General features: G+C 44.9%; 1 protein-coding gene across 1 annotated transcript in view; it reads right to left on the reverse strand.

Moving 5' to 3' along the window:
• Positions 1-27,089, reverse strand: part of ADAM11 (ADAM metallopeptidase domain 11) — a 336,142-nt gene that overhangs the window by 218,934 nt on the left and 90,119 nt on the right. The window contains exons 4-7 of the mRNA XM_086919835.1: positions 26,431-26,497; positions 6,035-6,123; positions 4,123-4,186; positions 665-731 (exon numbers count right to left, since the gene is read on the reverse strand). Of these exons, the coding sequence (XP_086775961.1) occupies positions 665-731; positions 4,123-4,186; positions 6,035-6,123; positions 26,431-26,497 (287 nt within the window). The remainder of the gene's footprint in view (positions 1-664; positions 732-4,122; positions 4,187-6,034; positions 6,124-26,430; positions 26,498-27,089) is intronic.

Genomic DNA, 27,089 nt, shown 5'->3' on the forward strand with positions numbered 1-27,089 from the left:
GGCACCTGACACTATATACCTTACTTATTATTAGAGTGGGGGGAGCTGAGTAGCCAGAAAAGGTCACTGTAAATGTGCCTTTTTTATTAACTTTAGTGCAGAGATTCGGATACGAAAGGGTAACGAAAATATAAAGATCCAGTGATTTGCTGTATATAGGAGTTACTCATTTGCAGAAATTGGACGAGAGGGGCAAGTTGGAGTGGGGCTCTAGTTGCACAGGTCCATTGTCAACCATTTAGATACTATACAAAGTCTCTGTAGATGACTTTGGAGAGGGTCTCTTAACAGATGAGGTTCAATGTGATGAGAATCTTATCAGCATAGATATCAGTATGCATCATCGCTGCCCACAGGAATTTGCCAGCTGAGGGCCAAGCAAGAAACAATAAATCAAGTCTTACTAAAGGGCATTATATCCTATGGTACTTGAAATAAGGCGGACAATATGCATCAAGTCTTTGAAAGAGTACCCGTCCAACTCTAAATCAGGTCATAAAGCTTCAGAAAGGGAGATAGAATTGCACAAATCTGCCAGCTCTTTGCAGAGACCATGTACAGCATATCCTCTGTCAGTTCTTTGTTACAAACACTTGTGGTTGCCTTGCTGACGTTTTGGAACCAAGCGCCAGTAGTGAAACTGAAGAAGGCCCACTGAGCTCACCTGGTTCTGTGCATCCCTGAGAAAGACGGAAGGCTGGAGTTTGGTGAATCAGATGAGGGTGCGGCCCCTGTGAAAGGAAATCGGAGAAGAGGCGATGGTCACTACTGGACATGAGTCAACAATGCTGTGTAATTCATCAGGAATTTCACTGTAGAAGCAACAAAGAGATGCATGCAAGGAGTGGACAGGGTTACAGGGAAATGAAGAAGATAAAACATCTGTAGCTTTAGAACATCAACAGAACCCAACAACAGAGTCGCCATCATTTGGTAATAAATGCACTTTGGGATCCAAGTAGTTGATTTGAAAGTAATTTTGCACACAGGATTTCAGTAGCTCTCAACCAATGCTCACTTTCAAGGTCTAGCTTTAATTTATCTGTCAACACATAATCAGTTTTCATCAGTGACCAGTATTTTTGGTCGTGAGAGCCTCAACGTGGTAGACATGTTATAAAGTATGACATTTAAATGATTTCTTTTTATGTCCTACTTATATGCCCATAGAATAAGAGGTAATGAGATGGAGAGTTCGTCTCCTCTGTTCACTCAGCACTCCCCTCCTGGTGTAAAGCCGACACCGTTCCTGATTAATTCATCGCCCTCCTCTTTCTTACCTCCCTCCCAACACTTTCCAGGATTAACACCATAACGGAAAAGAGAGCAAGAGATTGATTTCAATCATTACATAATCGCTGACACGGAGTCGGTAACCAAAAGGAAGGAGATGTTAGCGAACTATGTGAAAAGTGTGGAAATTAAAGAGTGATGGTGAAGGCTAAGATAAGGGAGGTTTATCTGTATGCGAAACTAGAGGGATCAAAAGCAAAGGGAATCATGTAAGCCTAGAGAGGAAGCTAATTGGGGAAGAATAGGAGAGGGGCCAAGAACACACAGTGGGATGGTTGTGGCGTGTCATATGTAGGCACGTGTCTCCTACTGCACATATGCAGACCCCCTCCTTATTCCCTTGTTAATTAGGGAGAACATCTTGCGTGTTTATTATGAACGTTTGTACCAATGCCATATAGATACGAATGATTTGAAATAGATCTAATTGTAAACTAAATAACTGTTTTCTAATAGCTTTAGTCATGAAGCAGGTACGGCATGTAGTAATTAAAACTATGTCCCAGGATACGAGAGAGACACCCCACTCACTGCACCAGGAACAACAGCACTGTTGAGTTTCATCAGGAATATGCCCCATTTTACAATGAGATGCTGGCTGCTGGGCATTTTCAAATGGGGAATGTACTTATCACAGTCCAACCTAAGTCGTGTAAGGCTTACTCTAATAGCTCATTCTATCATACACTCACTTCTGAATTGAGATACTAAACTATTAGCAGGCTTCATGGTGTAACTCCTTTACTGGTATAATTCGATCAGACAAGGGAGGAACACCTCTCGTATTCTTAGAAGGCTCCACTTAGTCACGGAACATGGGAAACAGAACATCAAAGCTGAGGAAGTGGTTACATTAGGTGCAAAAAAACGTGACTGAATTTGGCTGTTGCTTCCTAAAGTAATATATATTTTGGGACTGGGGCATGGACTGATTAACTGGGTGCAAGAGTTGTACTGAGCCCTGCAACCATGGTTAGGACTAATGAATGTGTAGCCCCATATTTAAATCAGCTCCCGGCATATTACAGGTCTACTCACTGTCTGCCACATTTATCACTGAGAGATCACCCACCTCAGTGGCCGTCTGTCTTAGATGGTGATAATGGAGAAATAAACTTTCCAATCAGTGAAGTTAACTTCCGGAGATTGAGCTAAGGAAAATGACTGATCCCCAGGGAAATCACTGGGATGTTTTATCGTCCATTGATGCCAGAATAGGAGTCAGAATGGTCTTTTGCCTAAAGCACCTCCTCAAGGACGAGAAGAGTGAGTGAGCGAAAGAGTTGACAGCCGCCACAGCCTGTGAGGAAATGAGGCCTTTGGTTTTGGAAGACTGAAAAGACTATGGTCAAAGATGCAAGGTTTTAAGAAGTACTCTTCAGTGAACTGGAGATCAATGGATTTCTCCCGGTCTCCACCCACCAGGTCAATGGCGTCTCTGGAACAAATGAGGACTCAGTCCTAGAAGAGCCTTAACTCCCAAACACAAGATGCCATCCCTTTGACAGTTACAACTGCATGTAGCTGTAATAAGATGTCAGATTCGGAGGATAAAACTGGCATGCATTTAGGTACTTTCTCCTTTTTAGATGTTACTCACTCCCCTTTCCAAGAGTAGTGGGAGTTATCACCACACAGGAAGCAGAAATCTCTGAAAAGGATACCACACAACCTTACTGACAGGAATGGGACTTGTTACTGCATTTGGTGTCCAGGCCTCTGTACACTTCCCTACTGACTCCTCTGTTGATGACACCTGTGGGTTTGGGTCCCCCTTACTTTGCTCATAGTGCAGTTTGTTTCAGAAGAATCTAACACTAATGTAGGCACTCCTAGCATGTGTACTGGATGGCTGTTCCCCAGGAAAGAGATACGGAGATTATGTAGATCATTGGATGCAAATGTCTAGTGAAAGGATGTACAAATCGTATGATTACAGTGTTGCAGTATACCCTACCTGGACTGATGCAAGAGATAAATCAGAGTGAAAACCAAGAAAACTGAAATAAGAGAGATAACAGGGCAAGCGCTCCATTTACCAAGTTACTGAGAACACGAGAAGCAAGTTCTGATCCACACTAATGGATAGTGAGAATATGCACCTCTTTTACAGTCGGGGCAAGCCCACTCAAAAGCTCAAATAGACCAACCATGAAAGCAGTTTCACATCCTGCCACCACGTTTGTATGTGTCCAGTCTTAAAATCTTTAGTTTTATTTTGACGAGGTGCACCACCTATAAAATTCAAAGACTAACATTTGAACTTGCTCATTTCCAACTTTGGAACACATCACATTCGACTCCTAGTCCAGTCAACTCAGATGGTGACACCATGTAAAACAGTATCCGCATTCTTCACAAGGACATCCGGAGAAGAGAATTCATCACATAGTGAATACTAAGGTGTGCTGGACCCATCACCTAGTGTACTGATACAATACTTTCCGGATTTTGCAACCTCGCCAGAACATGAGATGTGGTCTCAGTGGCCGCTGTGCTACTGGGAATGGGAGAAGAAGTTGCTCAGCTACTCAAGCTGGCAAGTGGCCCTTCACTTCCAGAACAAAACTGTTCTTCTCTAATGATGTAGGATATTGAAATCTTAAATGAATAATTCAACTTTTAACAGTGCTTCTAAGCATTGCTTTCTCCAGAGCCACTTCAATTGCAGCTCAGGCCATCAAACATCCTTCTCCACTCACTATATTCTTCAGTGTTGCTAATCCCAACGGAGGAGGAAAATGCTAGAAAAAGTGAAAGGCAAGCCAGGGAAAGCAACATGGTCCCGTTTGTTTATGAAACGAGAGATCTCGTGAAGTCTGGTCTCACCTCTTGGCTGTCAACTGCCTGTGGCTCTATCATGTATGTGAAGTTTCCATCAGAGAAGACACCACTAGAAAAAAATGAAAAGTCATGTGAAGAAAAGCCATCATAACCAACTAAAGTGCCCGCAAGCACCCAGCCATCCTAGTCCAATCAATCACTTCTGATTACGCACCCATCACCACGTCTGACACTACCTTTGTTCCAGATGTCACACCTGGCTTTCCTCTCTCAAGAATAACTCAAAGTCTTTCCTCTGTCCCATAAATTCCAGAGCTAGGGTTGGTGTCACTGAGTCAGAGTTTATTTTAACTTCACAAGGTTCTTTTATGCATACATATTTCAGAATGGCAGCCTCGACTCATATCCCTCGTCCTAAGGATTATGGGCCATATGTATCAAGCAAATTCGCATTCGCAAAGGCCGAAATTCGCAAAATGGAATGTATTAAGAAAAATTTGGTGCAAAATAAGGAATCGTAAAATTTGCGATTCCTTATTTTGCAATTGCATTTCAGGAATCACAGATTTTGCAATTCCTTAAATGCAATGTATGTAGCAAAAAAAATTTGCAAAATGCCCTTAAGGAATCGCAAATTACCACCAACTTCTAGTTGGTGGTAAGTTGCGAATTCCTTGAAAAATGCACATTTTTCCATTTTTCAAAGTGCCATGTGACGCACATGCATGCCCTTAAGGCATGTATGTGTGCCCTTAAGGCATGTATGTGCGTCACATGTGCACCCATGCATATTTCAGGGGTGCAACAGGGTGTCCTTTGGACACCCCTGCACCCTTGAAATTATTCTTAATTTGCAATTAGCAAATTGCGAATCGCAAATTGAGAGTAACTTCCCATTCATTTCTATGGGCCTCTTGGCCCACAAAAATGAATGGGAAAGTATTCCTTAATTGCGATTAGCAATTTGCTAATAGCAATTAAGCAATTTTAAGGAATCGCAAAAAAAATGCGATTTTGTACATACATACCCATTTGCGATTCTCAAATAGCGATTTCTTAAAAATCGCTATTTGAGATTCGCAAATGGTTACCTTGATACATATGGCCCTATATGAGCGTGGGGAAGAATCTAGATTTTCTCAATAACCACGCAAACCAAAACTGTCTCTCCTATAGAAAGATGATGGTATTGCCCTTGTCCCAATAGTCATGCTAAGCATCACATCTGCCCAATCAGTTGAACTCTGCATTTGCCCAGTCCTAAAAGGGACACCTTATATATCCTCTGCCCCAAGAGTGACAATGGGAATGTGCTATGCCAAAAATGTATGCCTGTCATTTGCTCTGTCCCAGCCATCGCACCTGGCATGAGTAACACCTGGCATTTCCTATTTACTTTGATGCAATAGTCACACCTGTCATGTCCTCTTACCAAAGAGTCACACCAGGTGTTTCCTCAGTGTTACGAGCTACATCTGTCCTTACCTCTGATTACAATTGCCTGCCATTTCCTACCACACCACACACATCTGGTATTTCCTATCACTACGGGTCTCATCCAGCATTTTCTATGTCAGGAGCCAACATATGAAATTTCTTTTCAACACTCAAAGTTGGCAAGTTTTGTCTCCTCTTTCAGACTTATACCCGACATTGTCTTGACCCATGGGGCGTGACACATAATATTACGTTGTTCCTCACATATTGTCATGTGGTGGTCGATGGCTTCTTGTAGACTTATGCCTGGTATTTTGCCACCCTTTCCTACACCTAATATTCTGTCACCCCGCATAAACTCACAGCTTACATTTTCTTAGATATACACACATCACGTATGGTGCAATCACACCACTTTCCAGCCCCATATACAAAGCCTTCGTACTTTGCACTCGCCAACAACTCAGGCTATTCACAGCATATCAATCAAGAAGTTGTATGTGCAAACAAGGGTACTTACTGCAGCCCATGGCAACTGGACAGAGCAGCAAAAGAGTCAACATTCCCTCTCACTCTGCCTTGATAGTAGCAGTGTTCAATCACCATGCCCTAGAGCAGAGCACCATAAGAGATCAATACAAGTTTAAGTAATTAGTGCTTAATTGGCTGTGTGTTTCGTTTAGTGACATTAGATTACACTCATACCCTCAAACACAGGCATGCTTTGAAACAGAACAATCATTCTTCTGAACAGTAGGTTAACAAGGGTTCTCAGTCTCAAGATAATGTGTTTAAAAGTGAGATCAAATTCTGAGAAGCCATAAATACATTTGGAGGACAGTCTGGATCTAAGTATTTCACACAGGAGACATCACAAAGTCAGGAGGCTTCGCAGTCTTTGGATGTTGCAGACTGTGCTTAGGAGCCATGTAAGTGCTTCTGTGGAGTGTGCAGTTGCAAACAAAACAAGGAATCATTAATTTATTTCGCAATCTGACTGTGAGCTAGTGTTGCTGTCACTGAGTCAGAGTTTATTTTAACTTCACAGGGTTCTTTTATGCATACATATTTAAGAATGGCAGACCCGACTCATATCCCTCGTCCTAAGGATTATATAAGCATAGGAAAGGATCTAGATGTACTCAATAACCACGCAAACCAAAACGGTCTCTCCTATAGAAAGATGATGATTAACCACCAAACCAAATTTGCCTTTCACTATGGAAAGGTCTCATATAACCTCAACTACCTAACCCCTAATTACCTCTACCACCAATCAACTCCATATAGCATAACAAGCAAGGGTGCAAACAGAAATACGAATCAAAATGTAGGCCCCAGCATAGAATGTCATAGCACTTACGGACAGGAATGCAGATTTCTGCACAGGTACAACCTCCAGGAAAGGTAGGTGCTGGTGGTTCAGAACTGGGAGCACAGAGCACAGTCATCTTATTTGGATAGCATCGATCAGGACTAGGACCATGCCAAGTTACTTCTAGTCTAATTGCTGAAAGTAGCAAGCAACAATCCACAGACTACTTTCAGCCAATACCAAGATATCACTCGGAATTGTCTGCAGTTTAAACCTAATGTGCCTGCACTACGACTACGTTCATTTCACCTCACAAAACATCCTATCAAAATATCATCCTAAAGGATAACCTTACCTACTGACAGCTGAACCATGTTGAACAACTCATAGAGAATGCAAGAAAGAGCAGGACACTATGAATAGGTTTCAATACTCTGCAAGATCTTTTCAGATGGTGTATTGAGAAAAAGACCTAATGAAGTGTTTGGAACTAATATTGAGCTAGATAAATTTAGTACACATAACAACGGAAGGGGCAACTAAGTTTGACAAACATGATAATCAGCCAGAAGGAGAGTGAGGAAGAAGTGTGCAGATCCATCAGACGGGTATGGATGAATGAGGTAGAGGTTTAGAGGTAGACATATACAGAAGGAGAGAAACAACAGTAGTGAAGGATATAGAGGTAGTTACAGTTATACCAAGAATGCAAACACAAGAAGAGAAAGGGATACAAACACCTAACCAAGATTCCGCAGCTGATCCCGATAGACCCTGAATTTCCTACACCATTTGCGACACCTCAACAAATTGAGGAGTTCAAGAAAGCCAGTGTTACGATTTTTGGCACCCTTCTGGCTCCCTCTGGAGTGTCTTGAGGGCCCTTAGATCCAAGGAGGCCTCGTCTGGATATTGTCCGTGGGCCTGCTCTCAGTACCGGTTATGTCTCCTGAACCTGTTTCAGGTTCAGCATCAACTCCAGAGCAGACTTCATGCCTTGCACAACGAGCCATGCTGGTTCCTGCTACAATGACACCCATTCAGAGACAGGAGGATGCTGATCATATTGGCCTGTCATTTTCGACCTTGGCCAAGGTCGCGTCCCGGAACAGTTTTGTTGTGTCCAGCAGCACTTCATTCTAACAAAACAATACCCTTACATAGGAACCACCCTCCAGAGCTCCAACAACTTTTAAGATTTGACTCTGACCAAAGTCAACGCGGTTTTGGTACTGATGGCGATGAATTTCCCCCAAACTAAGACAATGACAACTTTTTTCTGGAACTACAAGAGGCCACTAAATTGGACATTTCCCCTGACATTGGACTTGGTTTGCCCTCTGGCCCTTTCATGGAAGAGACCACCTCATTTGCTGTAGTCCTCAGACGAGCAGCTGAAGTTCTGGACTTCCTCATTGAAGTCTTACAGCCCAGGCAGACCTTGTCCGAGCCCTTGCCGATATTCAACAAAGCCTTGACGGACACCCTCTTAGGTACCAGAACTACACCTTGTTGCTGCCCAACTGTGAATAGACAGACAGTGCAATTCCACTGGGCCACTACAGGTGACCATGCCTTTATGATGAAGTACCCTACTTCTGAGAGCCTGGTAAATTCAGGCATCTACTAGAGGGGTTCATCTCAATTCTTTCCCTACAACCCCCTCTAAAGACACGTTCAAAAAGAATAAAGCACTCAGGAAATTGATCAAATTTCATCAGCTAGCCTAGCCCTTTGGTCAGTCGATGGCAGCAGCTTGCTGGGTAGATACACCCAGGTATTATTGGACATGGTTGCCAAAGAACTTGCCGGCAGTCCCAGAGGTATTGCAAGCCAAACTGGAACAAACCAACCAGAATGGCCAAGGTGCAGCCAAATACATTATCGAGTATGGACTGGAGATTATTGACTGCTTAGGTAGAGCATTTGGGACTAGCATGGTGCTTTAAAGCCATGCATGCATGACATCCATGGGCTTCACAGGTGACTTTCAGGCACATGGATGTGCCTTTCGAAAGGTTTCACCTATTTTGTGTGTAGGCCGATTCCACACTAGAGCACTTCAAGGAAAGCAGGGTCACAGCACAACCCTGCGGTCTCCCCACACCCACCAGGCAGTGTCCTCTACAGTTTCGCCCTTTTTGTGCCATTGAAAAGGGCTTTGCTTACAGGCAACACCAATGCCCACCAACCCAGCTACAGACTCCCCAGCAATTACGAGATTGGGGATCTACCAAACACCATCAAGGCCTACAAGGACAGTAAAGCGCGTGCGATACGAGACCATTGGCTCTTCCGTAAATTTATCAAGACCTGGCTGTTCGCTTCCATCTAGTGAGCCGACTACTTGGCTTCTCAGTACTTCCTCTGCCGTTTTCCGCTGCCACCCCTGGTTGGCTTTTCCGCATGCGCTGGGACGCCCTGCTGCTGGGGCAGACATGCGCTATATAAGAATAATTAACATAACATAACATTACATAAATTCCCAGTCCCCTGCTCCTCCAGCAACAGCCTCCCAACCAGTTTAGTCTGCCTTTGACGTTGTACCACCACCCTGTTAGAGGCAATATCCATCATTTTTTCTAGGCAGGCCATAATATATGACAATTGGGTCCTGCAGATAGTTAAACAGACTGTCCAGTGCAATTCCTTTCCAGCACGCCACATCTTCCACCCACATTAGAGTAGAGCCTTGGAAATGGGAACTCGCTGTTACTCTAGTTATTTCATAAGGGCAGAGGCCTCTGTCCAATTTATATTTCTGGTATCTCAATTTCTTCCTGCGGAAGGACAAATTCAAGATGCTCATGCTGGCCCATGCTGACCCTAGCTCTATATGCTTTGGATCCAGGAGGCTGGTTGGTACTATAGAGCGTCTATTTCCATGTACCCATTTTGTAGACCACAGACACTACTTGCGCTTCAAGGTTGGCCTGGAGCTATTTCAGTTTGTCATGTTGAAGGTGGGCTAGCCACAGTCAGTTGTGGTCTACTTTCAGATGATGATGAACCTTTTACCATCATGGGGATTCATTATTAGCATGCCAAAGTCACCCCTGAATCCTTTGTAGAGGCTTTCTTTCATCAAAGCTATCCGGGATAAGTTGCATGTGAGGTTTCATGGCCTATTGGACTCCGGCATTCTGCTCATCAACCATGTCAGATGGCATATGCAGCCATGAAATTTCCTTGGACTCAGCATCAAGAGAATCGGGTGAATTCCATCCAGGTTTCTTTGGAGACTGCAAAAGATCTGCAGTGGTAGCTGCTCAACCACCATTGCCCACCCAGAGCTGTGTGGCAGATGCAGCCCTTCTGGGTTATGCAGGTCACCTAGGAGGGGTGAAGATCAGAATACTTTGGTTTCTGGTAGAAACATCTCTCCACATCAACCTGTTGGTGTTGCAGGTCATTACTTTGCTGTTGAATGCCTTCCTACCATCCATCAAAAAAAGGCTAGTTCAGCGCCATGTGGTATTGTAACAAATAGGGCAGTTTCGGGTCTTAGCTCTGTGCCAGGAGGTTTTGTGCCTCTAGACATGGCTTAAACATCAGGGCATTTCCTGGATTGATCACCACCTGGCAGGATCTTTAAACGCTAGAGTGGATGAGCTCAGCCCACAACACCTACCGGATCACAACTTGCACTTTTAACTGGAGGCGGTGCACGACGTCTTCCAACAATGGAAAGTACTCTGGCGCGATCTATTTTTCACATAACAAAATGTGCAATGTCATCACTTTTGCACGCTGTAGTTCTCCTGATAGCTCACTCAGAGAAGCATTCCACCCAGGGTAGAGTATGGGACTTCTGTATTCATTCTTGCTGTTACTTCTCTTGCCGGAATCCTAAAGAAGATGAGGAACAACCAGTATTAAGTCATCTTAATGTCTCTGGATTAGGCAAGGAAAATGTGGTACCCGAACTTCCGGGCATTAGGATCTGTCCTACGATCAGGCTGCCGCTTCTGGAGGATCTTTAGTCATAGCAGCAGGGTCTTGCACCCTGGCCTGAGCAATCTACAACTTTATGCAGGGAAATTGAGCAGTAGCAGTTGGCTATATTCTATAAGCAGTGGGTGCAGCCAGGCGTCTCTCCATAGTATTCTGAGGCTGGACGAAAGGAGAAGTTTGTGGCTTGCTGCAGCACCTGTAACACAGACCAGTTTACAGACAAATGTATTGCTGTTTGTTTTGTCTTTGGCCCTGTCTAGACTTGCAGTGGGCACTGTTAAAGATTATCTGTCTGCCCCTTTCTGCATTTACTGGCTCAACTGACCTGTGCAGAACAGAGCTGGGAGCATTTTTGATGACATGGCTGCGTGACTCCCTCCGAGCCCAGCGGCAAAGTTCTCACCCTGCTTTATAATCGAACAGGACCACAGGATGCCCAATGGGAGACCACCATCCAGCGCCCCTCCGCGCCCACTGATTGCGCAATTTCTCAACTTTCAAGACCGTGATACAATAACCAGAGAGTCACAGTGTGTTGGTGAAATCAAACATGCCAACGCAAAAATAATGATAATAAAGATGAAGCGCACATTTGATTCTGTGAAAGTTTAACTGATAGCCCTCTAAAATTCAGTACTTGCTACTATTTCCTAACAAACTAAAAGTCATTTTTCAGGGCAACTCCCATTTCTTCCAGTCACCAGAAGAAGCATGGGCCTGGATTGATGAGCCCCCCCCTGTAAGGCGTGAGGCAAGGGTCAGAGGGTCGCAACTCAGAGACGCGTCAACACAGCCAGAACCCAAACCCAGAGAGTTAAAGAGACGCCTATTCACAGGAGGGTGCAGAACTCGAACGGGGACCCCCCTGAAGGGGATCCCACACACGCTGGAGAAGGTGCGCTCGGATGAGGACTTGACACAAGCGAAAGCTAGAAAAAAATACTCCAGCCAACGTGACAGTACCCATACAAAGCCTTCAGATAAGGAGTACCTTGTCGACACAGACAGCGTTCACCCACTCCTTAAGAACATTAACCAATTGGAAGAACGAGGTACTGCGATAGGAAATCTAGAGAACACGCACCAGCAGCAGGACAAGAGCGGTGATGAAGGCTGAAACAGGCGCTATGCCGATGGCAGACGATCTATAGAACAGCTAAGGAGCCCCCCAGACATTACCGCTCTCAGCGTTTGAGCGAAAAGACTTACCTGAAGTTCATATCCTTCATTGGTTTCTTTAGCATTTTAGAGTGTTGGGGTAAGGAATACAGACCTCTGAGTCTAGCCCTATGCCAGGTTGTCTTGTTGACAGTTCAGGGGATGGGCGCAGGAAGTGGGAGAGAGTTGGGTGGGGGGAGGCATCAAATATTTACTGTTATCAAGGGGAAGGAGACAAGCAGGCAGGCTTTCCCAAACACATAGGAACAAAAAAGAGACACATACACAAGGGATGAGGAACCCTATACAGAGTTGACATGGAATGTCAACGGACTAGGTAGTAAGATCAAGAGAGGACTAGTAGCTAGATACATCAAGAGGCTTAAGCCCGGCATTGTCTTTTCGCGGAAAACCCACTTGGTGGGTACAGATAGCGCCTTTATAGGGAGTGGGTCATACATAACACTTGATGGATTTTCCACAGGGTCTCGGGGTGTCGCCATATTGATTAGGAAAAACCCCCCTTCCATACAATTAAGACCTGGGCAAACTTCCGTGGGACTTTTGTCGCTGTCCGGGGTACCTGGGGACGGCGAGAGCTTACGTTGATCAGTGTCTATTGCCCTCCACAACTACAATCTCCAACCCTAGATGCAGTAGCTAAGCTATTATTAGAATCGGGCCCCTCCACACACATTATTGGAGGTGACTTCAACAAAGTAATCGACCCAAACCTTGACCGCACACACATTACCACAGGAACCCGTATACCCACTCCATTGGCCAAATTCGGGAACTTTTTGGGGCTGACTGACCTCAAGGCGGACCGCACTTATTCATAGTTCCATGGGCCCCAGAGTCTTCTCCAGACTTGATGATTTCTTTGTCCTGGCAGGGGAGGTACGACGGTGGAAAAGGTGGAGTACCTCGCAAGGGGAATCGCGGACCACTTACCACTGTGGTTGATGGTGGGAAGCAGGGGAAGTAGACAACAGTCGGATTGGAGACTGAATGCCTGGGAGCTCCAGGATAAAAAAGTAACTGCAGTGATAAGGGCGGAGACTGAGCTATACTTCCAAGAGAATGAGGGTTCAGTAGCCTCAGCCGCCACCTTTGAGAGACTTATATATATATATATATGATCCGAGGTAGGGTGCAGGACGTAATAGCCCATAAAAGGAGGTAAGAAACTTACCAAGTAGAAACACTGGAACGTAAACTCCTTGACCTCGAAAAAGGTATTGCCCCAGATGCAGAGGCCACTCTGATACGACAAATTGCAGTTACATGCAGGGAACTTCGAGCCCTGACAGACCGGGAGGTACAGACCCAAATTCAGGACATGCACCCCCGACTACGAGTCAGGAGGCAGGGCTGGGAGGCTTCTAGCTTGGCTGGGCAGAAGGGAGAAAGAGGCGAGCTGGGTGGCCAAGATCCAGGAGAAGGAAGAAATACATGTAACCGCACACACCGCAGGGGGGGCATTTGCATGATTCTACATGCGACTATACGACGCTGGGCCACTACCAGACGAGTCCTAGATAGCAGAGTACCTTAGCAGAATAGATACCCTTACTTTGATGCAGGACGGTAAGGAAGCCCTTGAGATGGATATTACCCTGACAGGAATATTAGACGCAGTTTATGGACAAAAATCAGGGAAACCCCCGGGACCAAACAGGCTACCAGGGGAATTCTTAAAGCAAAAAGCTAGCCTGCTAGGGACTCCCCTTTTAAATATGTATCAAGCGGCACAAAGGAGGGTTTCTCCCATTAGACCTCTGTCAGGCCACAGGGGTGGATATTCCTAAGCCAGGTAAGCCTCCATAGCCGTGCGGATCCTACCGCCCAATATCATTGCTCAACGTTGAAACAAAAATCTTGGCCTCCATTCTAGGGGCATGACTATCACATCCCTCATTCACCATGACCAATCGGGCTTAATGCCCAGCCGAGCCACACGTTTCAATCTCTGTCGGTTGGTCAATTGTGCTCCTTTCCCTGAATGTGGAAAAGGCCTTTGACACAGTACACTGGCTTCTTATTTAGCAGTCCATGTGAGGATTGGGTTTGGACGGGGATTCATGACTTGGGTGGAGCTCCTTTATACCAACCCTAGAGCCAGAATCAGGGTCAATGGGGTAAAGTCGGCTGACTTCCACATAAGAATAGGAACCAGACAAGGTTGCCCCTTGTCCCCCTTGCTCTTTGCCCTGGTATTAGAGCCATTGGAATGACAAGCTCAGTGACAATTTGACGATTTTATTAATAAACTGCATGATTACTTAAAATCTTTACAGTATAAGATAAAAAAAAAAGAAGCTTTATGAACGTCCCGACTCACCCCCTCACAAGTCCCATCCACACATAAAAGTGAAAGTCACTTTAAGTTAAATATTAACATATTAGTCCTGATTAGCTGTCCAAAGCAGAGTTCTTTTAAAAGGAGTGATGTATAGGTTGTACCAGTGTTTCCCAACTGATAAGGGGAGGCACATGAAAGTTCGGTAGAGTCAATTCATGTACCAAGGGCTGATGACGAAAGATGGATTCTTCGTGGGTCTTTAAACCAGCCCAGGTTGGATAACTGGGGCGGAAGGCTTCCAGTTACTTTGCAGACAATGCCGTTAAGTGGGAGTCGAGTGCCATTTTTACCTGGTGTATAAATTTCCCAACTCTGGCTATCAAACAGGTCGTGGAGACTGAGAGGCACCAGTCCGAAGCCTCTCTGCAAGTTCTATAGTCCGTATTCCGTAAAATCGGAAGCAGCAAGCGATGGCGATCATTGGCCAGCTTTGTGCAGCAGCACAGCAAGTGTAGCCAGGATTCTCTGCGGTAATTGCATAGACGACAGGCCAGGGTGCCATCCGTACGGGCCCATTTGGGGTTGAAGTCCATGATCCTGAGGGCCAAAAGTCGAAAGTACAAAATTTTCTTTCTCGCGCAAGTGGATACTGGATCTTGCAGGTAAGGTTGGGGTTTACCTGGAATATATGATTTGTCCAGGGCCTGAGTTAGTGGATTTTGCCGAAGAGATGCAAGGTCAAGTCCAAAGGAGATGATCCGGACTTGGCGCTTAACTGCTTGGGCCCAGGCTGAGAAAGGAATTTCGTGCAGGGGCAAACTCCTTCTTTCGATTTTCAATGCTGCAATAGCTTGTCCTACCTTTGAGTACCAGGGGGAGCCCACCTCATCAAAGATTGATTTCAGGGAGTGCTTTAGCAAATGTTCTGGTGCTTTCAATACTCTAATATAGAGTTTTAAAAGGTCCCCCAGTAATACCAGCTCAGGTCGCTTAAGGCCTATTTCTAGCCTTAATCTAGTGTTCCATGCGTATCTAGGGGCCTGTAGCACCATCTTATAGGCTTTCGCTTGGGCCGCGTTTACCACTTTGTCAAATGCACCAGGGTAGGCTATGTGCCCATATGCAATGGCAGGGATCAGTTTTGCCCGGAGCACTGTCAACATTGGTTCTGCTGAGGGACTGTCCAAGCGGTGGCATAAGCGTCTTAGCGACAGAATGGTTTTGTCAATTTTAGGTTTAAGCTCCTTCAGATGTTTGACTGCAGAGGCACTCTCAGAGACCCAGGTGCCCAGATAGTTGTAGGATGGGGCAGTGACGATACGGTGCTCCCCCAGAGACCATGAAGCTTCTTTTTTGAGGGGGTATTTGCCAAAAATGACGATTTTGGTCTTGCTCACGTTGATCCGTAAGTCATTTGACTTATTGTATAAGGCCAAACTGCTTAAGGCTCTTTGGAGCCCCACCCTAGTGTGGTCCATGATCACCGTGTCGTCTGCATACTGGAGTGTTCCCAAGACGAGCCTCCCCAGTTTTGGAGGTGCTAAGTTGGCATCTTTCAGAGCTGTCCCATGTCCGCAGTACACAAGTTGAAAAGCATGGGGGCCAAGACGCACCCCTGCTGGAGGCCCGAGTTGGTTTCAATTCTTTCGGTTGTTATTGTAGGGCTTAGCTTCACCTTGACCCAGGTGTCCTCATAGAGCGCTTTTATAGCTTTTAGCAGAGCCTGTGGTAGCCCCCACGAGTCAAGTTTTGCCCAGAGCCGGCCCCTGTTCACTCGGTCAAAGGCTGTGGAGTAGTCTATGAAACAGCAGAACAGGGGCGGTTTGTTCCTCGTATTGGCCTTCTTCGCGAGGTAGGAAAGGGCTAAGATGTTATCAAGAGTGGAGCTATGGGCCCTAAAGCCGGTCTGTGTGGGCGGAAGAATGCCGTTCTTGTCCACCCAATCCTCCAGATCCCTGAGAAGAAGGCGGGCGTATATCTTTGCTTCTACGTCGAGGAGAGCTATAAGCCTATAATTGGCCGGGTTCGTGTGGTCCCCCTTTTTATGGATGGGGAATAGAATAGAACCTTTCCAAGAGGATGGCAACATTGCCGTGGCAAAAGAATGGTTAAATAAAGGGGTGAGTCTGGATGCAAAAAAGGCTGAGGCAGTTTTCAGAACCTGGGCCGGAATCCCATTTGGGCCTGGAGCGCCATCAGTTCTTATGGCCTTGATACACTTTAGTACCTCCATTTCTGTGAACGATCCGGTGCAGGTCGAGTTTACGCCTTCTGACGTAGCTCTTTCGGGTACGATAATTTCCGCCGCCACCTTGGACCACGCACGGCTTCCTGCAGTGGCCTGATTTGACTCGCAGGTATACAGCCCCTTGGCATACTGTTCCCACACTTTCCCTGCAACACTATTTTCCTTTTGCTCTCCTCTGGGGGTCAGACTGTTAATGACACGCCAAAGCTTGCTATTGTCATTACCTTTAATTAAGGAGAACACAGTCAACCAATTCTGTTCAGTCTGCAGTTTTTTGTGGGCCCAGACTTTCTTTTTATAGTCTGTTCGCAGAGCAGCAATGGAGTATCTCCCTGACAAATGAGTGCCTTTCTTTTGTGCCCTGATTGCCTTATTTAGAGCACGCTTACACTGTGACAGGCACCACGATGTTGCACGGCGAGGATCAGAGTGGAATTGGCGACTTCTTGGATGATGGTTATTGCCCAGACGTTCCAATAAGTCGGAGGTCAGAGTTTCCCAGAGGTGGATGATGTTCTTAGTTTGAACTGGGTTAGGTTCTTCCTCCCTTCTAGCTACATAGTCTAGCAGGCTATGACTGAGATTGGTTGACCATTTTATTCTTTTAAGCACATTGTGATGTTCCTCCCCCGTGGTAGTTCCAATAACTGCTTGTAATTCTGCTTGTACCCGCGCCAGATTGAATGTGGCGCGGAGGGGCCTATGATCGCTTTCCTCTCTGTCGTCCACTGTGAAGTTGCAAAGATTGTGGGCAAGCCCTTCATTGATAAAGATGTAGTCTATAGTAGAGACATTTCTAAAGGTCGGAATGGTGGTCCATTCAGGTTGGGTCTTTTTTTGTATTCTATGGGTGGAGTGCAGCTTAAAATTTGCGAGAAATTCAGTCAGTGGGACTGACTTCTTGCTTGATGGAGTCTCCGAAATTAAACCCAAGCCTCTGTGATTGAAGTTGCCCGCGATTATTACGTCTTGGTCCTTCCAATTTATTAAAAGATCTTCCAAAATTGAAATAAGTGATTCCATGGCCTGGGAGGATTGATACTTAATTGGGTTGAAATAACAATTAATTAGTAGAAGGGGGCGAGATTTTCGACCCGATGACAACCCACTGATTAGGATGGCTTGAAGATCAGGAGACCCCAACTTAAATTCAGTTGTGTTAATTTTGCACGCATGACTTACGTAGATAGAGAGGCCCCCTGACGGGCGTCCAAAGATTGTCCTTTTGGTCGCTGGTTTAAAATGTTCGTAAAAGCCACCAATGGCGGTCGTTGCCCTTGCCCAGGTTTCCTGAATACACAGTATGTCCCCCTGTGCGAGGTATTCAGGTGTAGTTATGTCCCTAAAGATGTTGCTCATCCCCGCAATATTCCATGAGATAATGGATAACTCGCGGACTAGGCCCCTAAGTGGATTTGAACAGGCGTTATTTACATGGCTGTTTATTAGGTTAGGGACACTGTCTCCATGTGGCCTCCAGGTGATCCGATGTCTGGAAATGCCGCTGCACCCTCCGTTGCCCGTCGTTTTGCTGGATTTTGATTTTTAGCGGGGTTTTTGCCCGCCCTGATTTCGCCCCTATTTCTGGGCGGGTGTGCCGTATGCCTTTAAGAATGGATGACGGTTCTGGGGTGTCCTGTTGCGGCAACAGGACGTGTGGATATTTCAGTGTACTTGGTGCAACAACTTCAATGCCCCATTCAGCGAACAGTGTTGCTTCCTTAAGGACAGCCTGTTGGACTTGCTGACTCGCAAGTCCGATTATGGTGGAATCGTCATGAGTGTCTGTCTCCAGTCTCTTGAATATCACCCACTCAATATTTTCTGAGGTGATTTGGGCCAGGGAGGCAATATGGCCAAAGAGGCGGACAATGTTGGACCTGTTCAAGATGTCAAATGAGCCTTTTGTTGTGTACCTTGGGGTTAACTGCAGCTCATAGGAGGATTGTTTGTTTTTTTGTGTGATGGACCACAAACTCACCCCTTCTCCCTGGAGCTTTAGCCTCTGGTAACTGAAATTTAAAGGGTTTTTGTGCGTGAGTTCTGGCTGCTGCCCATTGGGCCCCATGCTTGATTGGCCTTCCACACTCGGACATCCTTGCCACTCCCCCTGGTCTGATGTTGAATTTAGGTAATTTATGAGTGCGACTCCTGGTTGCGGATTCCCTTGCCCCTCAGTTGGTAGACCTACCACTCTAGACTGTACTGGCTGTGCGCCCTGTTGTCGTTTGGGATTTGTTACAGACTCATGTTTCAGAACCCAACCAGAAGGGCTGGGGGCACTTAATGGTGCGGCGACGGCCACCTGTGAAGGCCTTTGTTGGAGAGGCTCATTGGTTTGACCCTCCATGAGAGGGATTTGTTGACTTTGGGCCTCACCGCGAACAAGAGGTGCGTCACATGACTTGCCCATTTTAGACACCTGCTTGGGTATGAAAATGGGGAAGAGTGGTTTAGGGATACGTTTAGTTTCAGTGTCGCCCAGGGTTGATACCACCGAGGGTGTGTTTCTGCTTCTAGCTTTCGACTTCTTAAGTTGTTTTTTGAGTCTTTTTTTGGCTCTCCTTGATAACGGGGCTTTGGCACTTGCTAATGCTCCTTCGACCCTCTCCACCTGAGAGGTAGTAACAGACAGGTCATCACTAACGGTCTCGAGATCCGAGACCTCGGGTCACCATTCCCTTTATTAGCCAAAGTAAAGTTAATGCGGGGCCCTACTAGGGGAACCATTGAGGCGCTATTGCCCGTTGTGCTAAGGGTTGCTGTTTCGGCATGCTCTGTCGTCTGTGGTGGTAGCTTTTGTGCGGCTTGTTCTTGCGTGGTTGTCTCGCCCTGACCCTTGGCTAATGCAAGCATCTCTTTTAAGACTTCAGGTAGACTTGCCCATTTATCAATTAAGACGTCACAGGAATTGGTGCTGGCGGCATGAGCTTGTTGGACGTTAAGTTGGACTTCCAGCTTTGCCAGCTTATCATCTTGGCACACCAAATGCTGGGCTATCGACTGCAAAAGATCGATTTGGAGTTCCATCTTGGCGGATTGCCATAGCAGTGCCCTGGCCATTGTGTCCTGGACTTATCTTATTGCTGACAAGTTAAGGTCTTTAAAGGTGGGTTCATCAATTGGGTCGGTTAGGTCTTGGTGATGAGTTAAACTCAGCGGACTCCAACTCTCCGTTTGTGCAGTTCTCGGGGCCTTAGCTCTTCCTAAATTAATAGGGGTAGTTTCAAGTGTTCGTTCAATGGTCTGTTCCAATTTTAGTAAGAACGAAGTTGTTGGAACCTCCGTACCCTGGGGGATTGGCCTCTGTATTTCCCTAGGTGTCACAATTGCATTCAGACCCTTGCCTGTGCCTGTGCTCTTTGGGGAGGAGGATGCAACAGCCTCGCTTGTCCTCCCAGTATCTGAATCCACGTTCACCCCCAGATTTGGCCTATCGTGAATGTCGGCAGTGACCCTAATCGGGCTCTTTGTCCTGGCCTCAGGCTGAAAACAAGCATCAAGGCTCCCAGGTGATTCGAAGCTCAGTGGATTCCAGGATGCAGAAGGTTACCTCAAAGACGAACAGACATATCTCTATGCAGATGACATCATGCTCTATATCACCAACCCTGACACCACACTTCCTCTGACTCTGCACCTGTTTAAGGAATGTGGCAAATACGCGGGAAACAATATAAACTGGGAAAAGTCAAGTCTATACCCGGTGGGATGTCCCATAGATACACACTCAAAACCGGCGGACCTCCACATTACCAGAGAGGGATTCAGATATTTGGGGATGTACATCTCTGTAAATGAAGCTGATTTCCTTCATCAAGCGGGTTCTGATGGAATTCCGTGAAGATGTGGCTAGGTGGAGATGGCTCCATCTGACGCTGCTGGGGAGAGCGGCTATGTTTAAAATGATAATGCATCCTAATCTACTATACATACTCCAAAACACACTCCACAGAGCTCCAGGGGCTATTTTCATGCAATTAATGATGAAATCCGTACACTTTTATGGAACGGGGGCCACCCAAGAGTAGCGCTGCAAACGTTGCAGCACAACCAATACAATGGGGGAATCGTCCTGCTGGATATCCAAGCCTACTACTGAGCTGCACATTTAATTGTAAGTAATGAATGGGGACACGCTGCAGATAAGCACCCCACGTATGCTTAGGAGAGGCTCCAATTTCGGAAACAATCCCACCTCCACTATCTCCATGGGGGCACAGGTGTCCGAGATCTACTACTTGCCACACAGAGGACGATTGAGGCCTGGAAAGGGGTGGAGCAATAGATGGGATGGGAAAAGAAATTGACAAAAGCAACTCCACTATGGGTGGGTAGGACAGTGCCAGAATTTGCAAAACTGCAGGGCTTGGTTGGGATCGCTACAGTGGGTGACATATTTCAAGACGGGGCCTTAGTCACCTTTGCGGCTCTTCAAACTGAATATCAGTTGACACATACTCAAACATACAAATACTTACAACTGCAACATACATGGAGGGCACAAAAAATTGGCACTACAGGCATCCCCAAATTGCACCATTGTAAGGTAGACTCTACAAGAGGAATTAATCGCAAAGGGGGTTTCCTGGACATATAAAACTCTAATTAACAAGATCCCTGAATGACTGATATCCCTCAGGTCTAAATTGGAGGAAACCACGGGTTAACTATGTCTACGCTGTAAAACAGACTGAGACACCTACAAACATACGTTATGGGAATGTCAGCATGGACAAAGCAACTGTTCACGAATAGTAAAGGCACTTAACTATATATTAGAGGCACAGATACCTATGGACCACAAATATGTTATACTCGGCATCCCTACAGATGTTGATCTCCCTGGGAACAAACTCCTATATGAGCAACCTAGGGTTAATAGTTGCAAAAAGAGCCACAGCCAGGCACTGGGGAGCTGAGGGCCTGCCCACACTTGCGGAATGGCGAGCCAGTATGGATCTAAATATGGGGGCCAGAAGAGAACGTACATGGCAAGAGGATGCCCTAAAATGTATACCAAAATATGGCAGCTATGGCTGAGAGATTACAATCTTGAAATCGAGGGGGGTGAGATTGACAATACACACCCCTGCGTACAGGGTCAGCAAGTAGTCGGCAGATTTCTTGACTTTTTAAGAATATGTCAATGGAAAGGGCCACGTTCAATCTGGGGGGGGGGGGAGTGGTATTGGAGAATGAACTCCCTCATTTTAATCTCTGTTTCCCTGAAAGTAACTATTGACTGTAATAATTGTAAAATCTACTATGTACAAGGTTCATCTACTGATGTTCTGGCTGATGTGTAAAAAATAAAAACTGTTTAAAATAAAAAATAAAAAAGAATAAACTCCCTAAGCAGAAATCACAAGTGGGTACTAAATGACTCTGTTGTTCAAGACGTCTTTTGCACCTGGGGTTTTACTCGCGCAGATCTATTTGGGTCAGCAGAAAACAAAAAATGTCCAGACTTCACCTCAACATTTTAGCAACCAGGGACATTAGAAAATGTCCCATGGATCAACTGGTCCAGCCAATTTCTCTACGCTTTTCTACCGATACCCCAGAGTCCAGCGGTAATCATCAAACTGTCTTACCTGAAAGCTAGAATGACATTGATAGCTCTGGAGTGGTCCCGACAGTGGTGGTTCACAGATCTCCTACATATGTTGGAACGACCACACATAAGACTGCTGTGCAGACCGGACCCTCTCATGAAGTTCGGAGGCCAGATAGTTAATTCCAACATTTCTTTTTTGGGTTTGGAAGCATGGCTTCTGAACTCGTACAATATGGACATTTGGATTTACAGCAAGAATGCATGGACATTCTAAAAGAGGCAAAACACCCATAAACATAAACATCTTATTCTTTCAAATGGAAGAGATTTTGTATCTGGTGCTCTGACAAGAATATTAATTCAACCACGTGCCAAGAAGAAGCTTTACTACCATACTTACTTCAATTGGCTAATTCTGGCTTACAATTTTCTTCTATTGAAGTCCATTTGGAATCTATATTTGCGTAAAAAAAATATCCTATACAAACCTCTTTTTTCAAAGTCCCAGTTATTAAGGACTTCTTAGAATGCATCAAGAAGGTTTTGTTCCCAATACGGCGTACCTATCCTCCTTGGGAGTTGAATGTCGTACTTTTACTTCTGATGGCAGCCCCTTTCGAACCTATCCATAAAGTCTCATTACAGCATCTTTCTTGGAAAACTGCTTTTCTGGTTGCCATCACGTCAGAACATAGGGTTAGTCAGGTTCAAGCTTTATGCTTCCATGAACCACACACAATATTTCATAGCAATAAACCAGTTATGAGAACACATCCGAAATTCTTACCCAAAGTTGTTTCGGATGTTCACATTACCATTTCCCTGCCAACTTTTTTTCAGAATCCTTCAACTGCAGCAGAAAGATCTCACCACACTTTAGATGTGGGACAGCTCGTAAATTGAAAGTAGGCAAAACAAAGGATATTCGCAAATCGAAACAATTGTTTGTATATTATGGTCCTTTACATACAGGTCTAGCCACATTTAAACTGCCTGTATCCAGATGGACAGCCACTTGCAATCTATGGTGCTATTAGAAAGCAAACAAAACCCTGACTGGTAGAGCAAAGGCTCATTCTATCAGCGGGAAAGAAGCCACTTTAATGAAGAACATTCTCATCATAGAAATCTGTAAAGTAGCGACATGACAGTCTGTTCCCACTTTTAAGAGGAACTATTGGTTAGACTCAGATGCTAGTACAGATGCTCAAGTAAGACAAGCTTCCGTAAAGAATCTCTTTGCCTGGCTGCTTAGATAGATGATCTTTTACTTTTCCACTGCTGTTGATAGGGATGGGCTTGCTAGTCTATTCAGTGCTTATGGATATCATTGGAGACCCCCTCAGACAGAAGAAATGGTTTCTTACCTGTAATCCTAGTTCTCTCAGGGGAATCTTCATTGAAATCATAAGCAACACTCCCTCTTCCCCCAATGAAAGAGACAAAGATTATTAATTCACATTCTATTTTCATTATGTGTGCTATTTTTTGCTCAGTAAAAAGAACTGGGGTAACTGCCACCTGCTGGGCATGATGGGGTACTGAAGGGCAGTGAGCACTTAAAGGTGCAGTGCCAGTTTGTATAACAACAGTCCTGCAGCCTATATTAATGTTTATGAAGGATATGTATAAGAAAAAGGGTTTCAGCTCCTTGCTATTTTTCCTATTTTAATGAAACTTTGGTGTTTTTTAAATATAAACTAATGTAATTGGCCCGTATAGGCTTCTTCTGTGGCTGCAAAAGGTTTTTAACAAATTGCGTCCTAGTCTTGGCGTTCATGAAGTAAGGCGAATGTCTACACTAAAGTAGATATATCTTAAAGAAGCACATGGGCAGGACTATTCAGTGCTTATGATTTCAATTGATATTCCCCTGAGAGAGAAGTATGATTACAGGTAAGAAACCATTCCTTCTTTGGTATCTGTTCTAAAGGGGAGGAATCTGCAGTTTCAGAATTAAAAACAAGAAAGAATGCATATCAATAAACGCTAGTGTCGAGTTGAAGACTTTGATTTTAGATGTAACTTCTACAAGTATATCTTATTTGCACTTTTTAGCGGATCAAAAGTGATAAAATGTCAACAGTCAACCCGTTACGAGAAGGAGGAGCCTTGGACATTTGGCCACTTTTTCACCTGGAATTGTGCACTGGAGTTAGGGAGGTTAGACCCACACATCAAGAAGGGTTGACTAATGGGGAGACGGGCAGATGTATATTCACAGGTCTCTTTCAAATGGGGAAGTTTGTACATGCCTGCACTAAATATAATAAATTACCAACATACAGCAGGGCAGTACTCCTCTTAACCCCACTCGTTTCAGTATTTGTCTGTGTCTCGACCAAACAAAATGTCAGTAGCAAACAAATAATTTGCAAGTCTGTAGACAACGACAACTCAAAGCTGTAAAACGCACCATCTACGGAAGGCGAATGGATTATCAATGAGTATCCAAGAAGCATTTAACACTAATTCTTGGTATTTCCCCAGTGTCAGAAGGGCAATACAGGCTGCAAGAGATGGTATATTATGGTATTTTATCTCGTACTTCCACCCTATGACGGTACGGCCTGGAAGGCGCAACACTGGAGGTTTACCAGTGCCAGTTTTATCAGGTTCAGTGCTTTAAATGGGCCGATACTCACCGGTACAAAGTAACGGCACGTCAGAATTTTCTGGCAGACAGTACCAGCACTTTTCTTAGGTGAGGGAGAGTACCGGTACCCTCATTGAGAGCACAGCAGGCTCAGGTTCGGTATCTCCTCCAGCTCAGGGCAGATGCAGCTCTGCTTCTGAGGAGCTTGCAAGTCACTGAGCCCCTCAGTGGCCTTTAGTGGAGTCGCTGCTGGAGATTCCAGCAGCACCCACTTGAATGTCCCCAGACTGCAGGGGGTTGAGAGGGCTTGCCTTGCGTCATGCTGTGAACAACAGGACAGGGTCTAGACAGACCCTGCACTGTTGATCAGGTGCGCAATGGCTATTAGGCTTAAAGTGCTTAAGGCCCCACTCACCCCCTTCCTCCATCAGGTGCGTGAAATGGGCTGGTGCTGCCAGTCGGTAATCCTGTCATATTTAAGGAAATGTACTGGCCTTACTAAAGTGAGCGGCAGCCACAGACAATCCTCTACCTTTCCCAAAGCCGTTTTTTTCTCCATCTTTTTGTTCAGCACAGAGGCTGCTTTCCTATGTGTGCTCTGCTGTTAGAGCAGGAAACGAAGATGTAAAGTGGATAAATTATGTTTATTCAAGTAGTAACATCATAAGGGCCTACATGTAGGTGGAAACAGTAACGTGTGAAGATCAACTCTGAAAAGATAAAATCCGCCGAACATTCTATAAGGTTATTTATATAAAGATAAATGAACGTTCCAACAGATGACATATTAAACAATAGTCTAACAATGAAATAAAGATATGGAAAAATATTAGATGATGAGTATATACAAAACAAGCATAGAAGGAAGGGGGAGGGATAAATGTATAGAAGTGAGGTGACAGGGGAAGTTAGGATTGACACTTTCTTCACATAAAAAAAGAGATATTTGTTGAGTTCTGAAATCATGACTGGGCTTTGAAATGGTATTTTAACACAAAATCGTGTACAGTTAAAAATCCTGTATATTTCTTGTTAACTTTAATAATCATTTATACATATATATAAATATGTCTCTGTGCTCGCCGACCTGCGTGTGCCTATTTTATGTGAGAGAAAGAGGGAGATAATCAGGACTCTCTCAGGAGATATTTTAAAGGGAATGGGCTTTTGTGTTCATTTCAGCTTATTTCGCTCTATGTGTGTGCACACTTCAGAATATATTGTATTTTCAAAACAACAACAAATAACATATGGCATTAAGAAGCAGCAAATATTACAAAACAAGGAAATGTTAACATATAACCCTGTTTGGCTTTCTTTTTGTGTAATGAGTTAACCTGTTTTGTTTACATAAACGCATTTCTCATTCGTTTTGATATGTGTTGTAACTGGTAGCGAGGTCATTATGTATCATATCTTGCCCTTAGCCCCGCCCCTAGCCCTGCCTATTTGCCTCACCTCTAACCCATTTTAATGAGTATCAGCACACATTTTTTCCCATTTAAAGCACTGATCAGGTTGTTCACTGTGATATCAAGAATTTGAGAGGACAGTCTGGGTCTCAACGGCAGAAGAAAAGAGTAGGTAGAGCTACTTGGACCTCTGCCCTTCAGCCTGCTGACTCCTCCCGCTACAGTCTTCACTATATAAGGAGCTGCCATCCCATTGGGTGTGTGCACTTCAACTAGCAGGGTCACCTTTCTCTCTGCCAATCACCGTTACCCTCAACAACAGGGCAGAAAAGCCCCGTCTCCTCGCTCAACTGCAGTCCATCACTTACCGGTGTATGGGTGGCATTCCCTTCGTGGTCGAAGTGACGCTCAACGTAGTGTGACGACAGCAAGTGGCTGTGGAGAGAGAAAGAAATGGGCTTCAGAAACAATACAGGACTGGGATGTTTTTGTCAGTTCTGAAGGCCCTGCTATCCTCTTCCCGAAAAAGACCAGATAATCCCACTGGGGACCAGTCTCTGTGGGGATACAGCACAAACACAATTAACCTCAATATCAAAACGATAAAATCATTCCATTTTTTGTTAATATTGCACATTTTGATAGCTGGATTTTATTGAAAAACGTAATGTGAGAATGAATTGCTCTTTGTGATATATTGATTTATCGCTTCGATGTTTAGGTTGGTTGTGTTTATGTTGTAGCCTCGCTAAACCTGTAGTAATAAGGACTACAGAAGCAAATGAATCACGTGGATGTTGCCAGGCTGAGAACTTCTTGTTCATAAATGCAAGTGGCATCTCTCTCCTGTTAGCACTAAGTATTTGCTGTGGTTTACGACTATATTATCACCATACTCTGCTAATGAGCATGCAAGGACAACTCTCTTTGGCTCTGTAACCTGTTCTGGTTTGTCACAGACTAAGGGTGGACTCAGAGGGATGATAAGGTGAACACTCATAGATTTATACGGTGGAAAGTTCTTTAA

The sequence above is a fragment of the Lissotriton vulgaris genome, chromosome 5, assembly GCF_964263255.1.
Source record: "Lissotriton vulgaris chromosome 5, aLisVul1.2, whole genome shotgun sequence".
NCBI lineage: Eukaryota > Metazoa > Chordata > Amphibia > Caudata > Salamandridae > Lissotriton > Lissotriton vulgaris.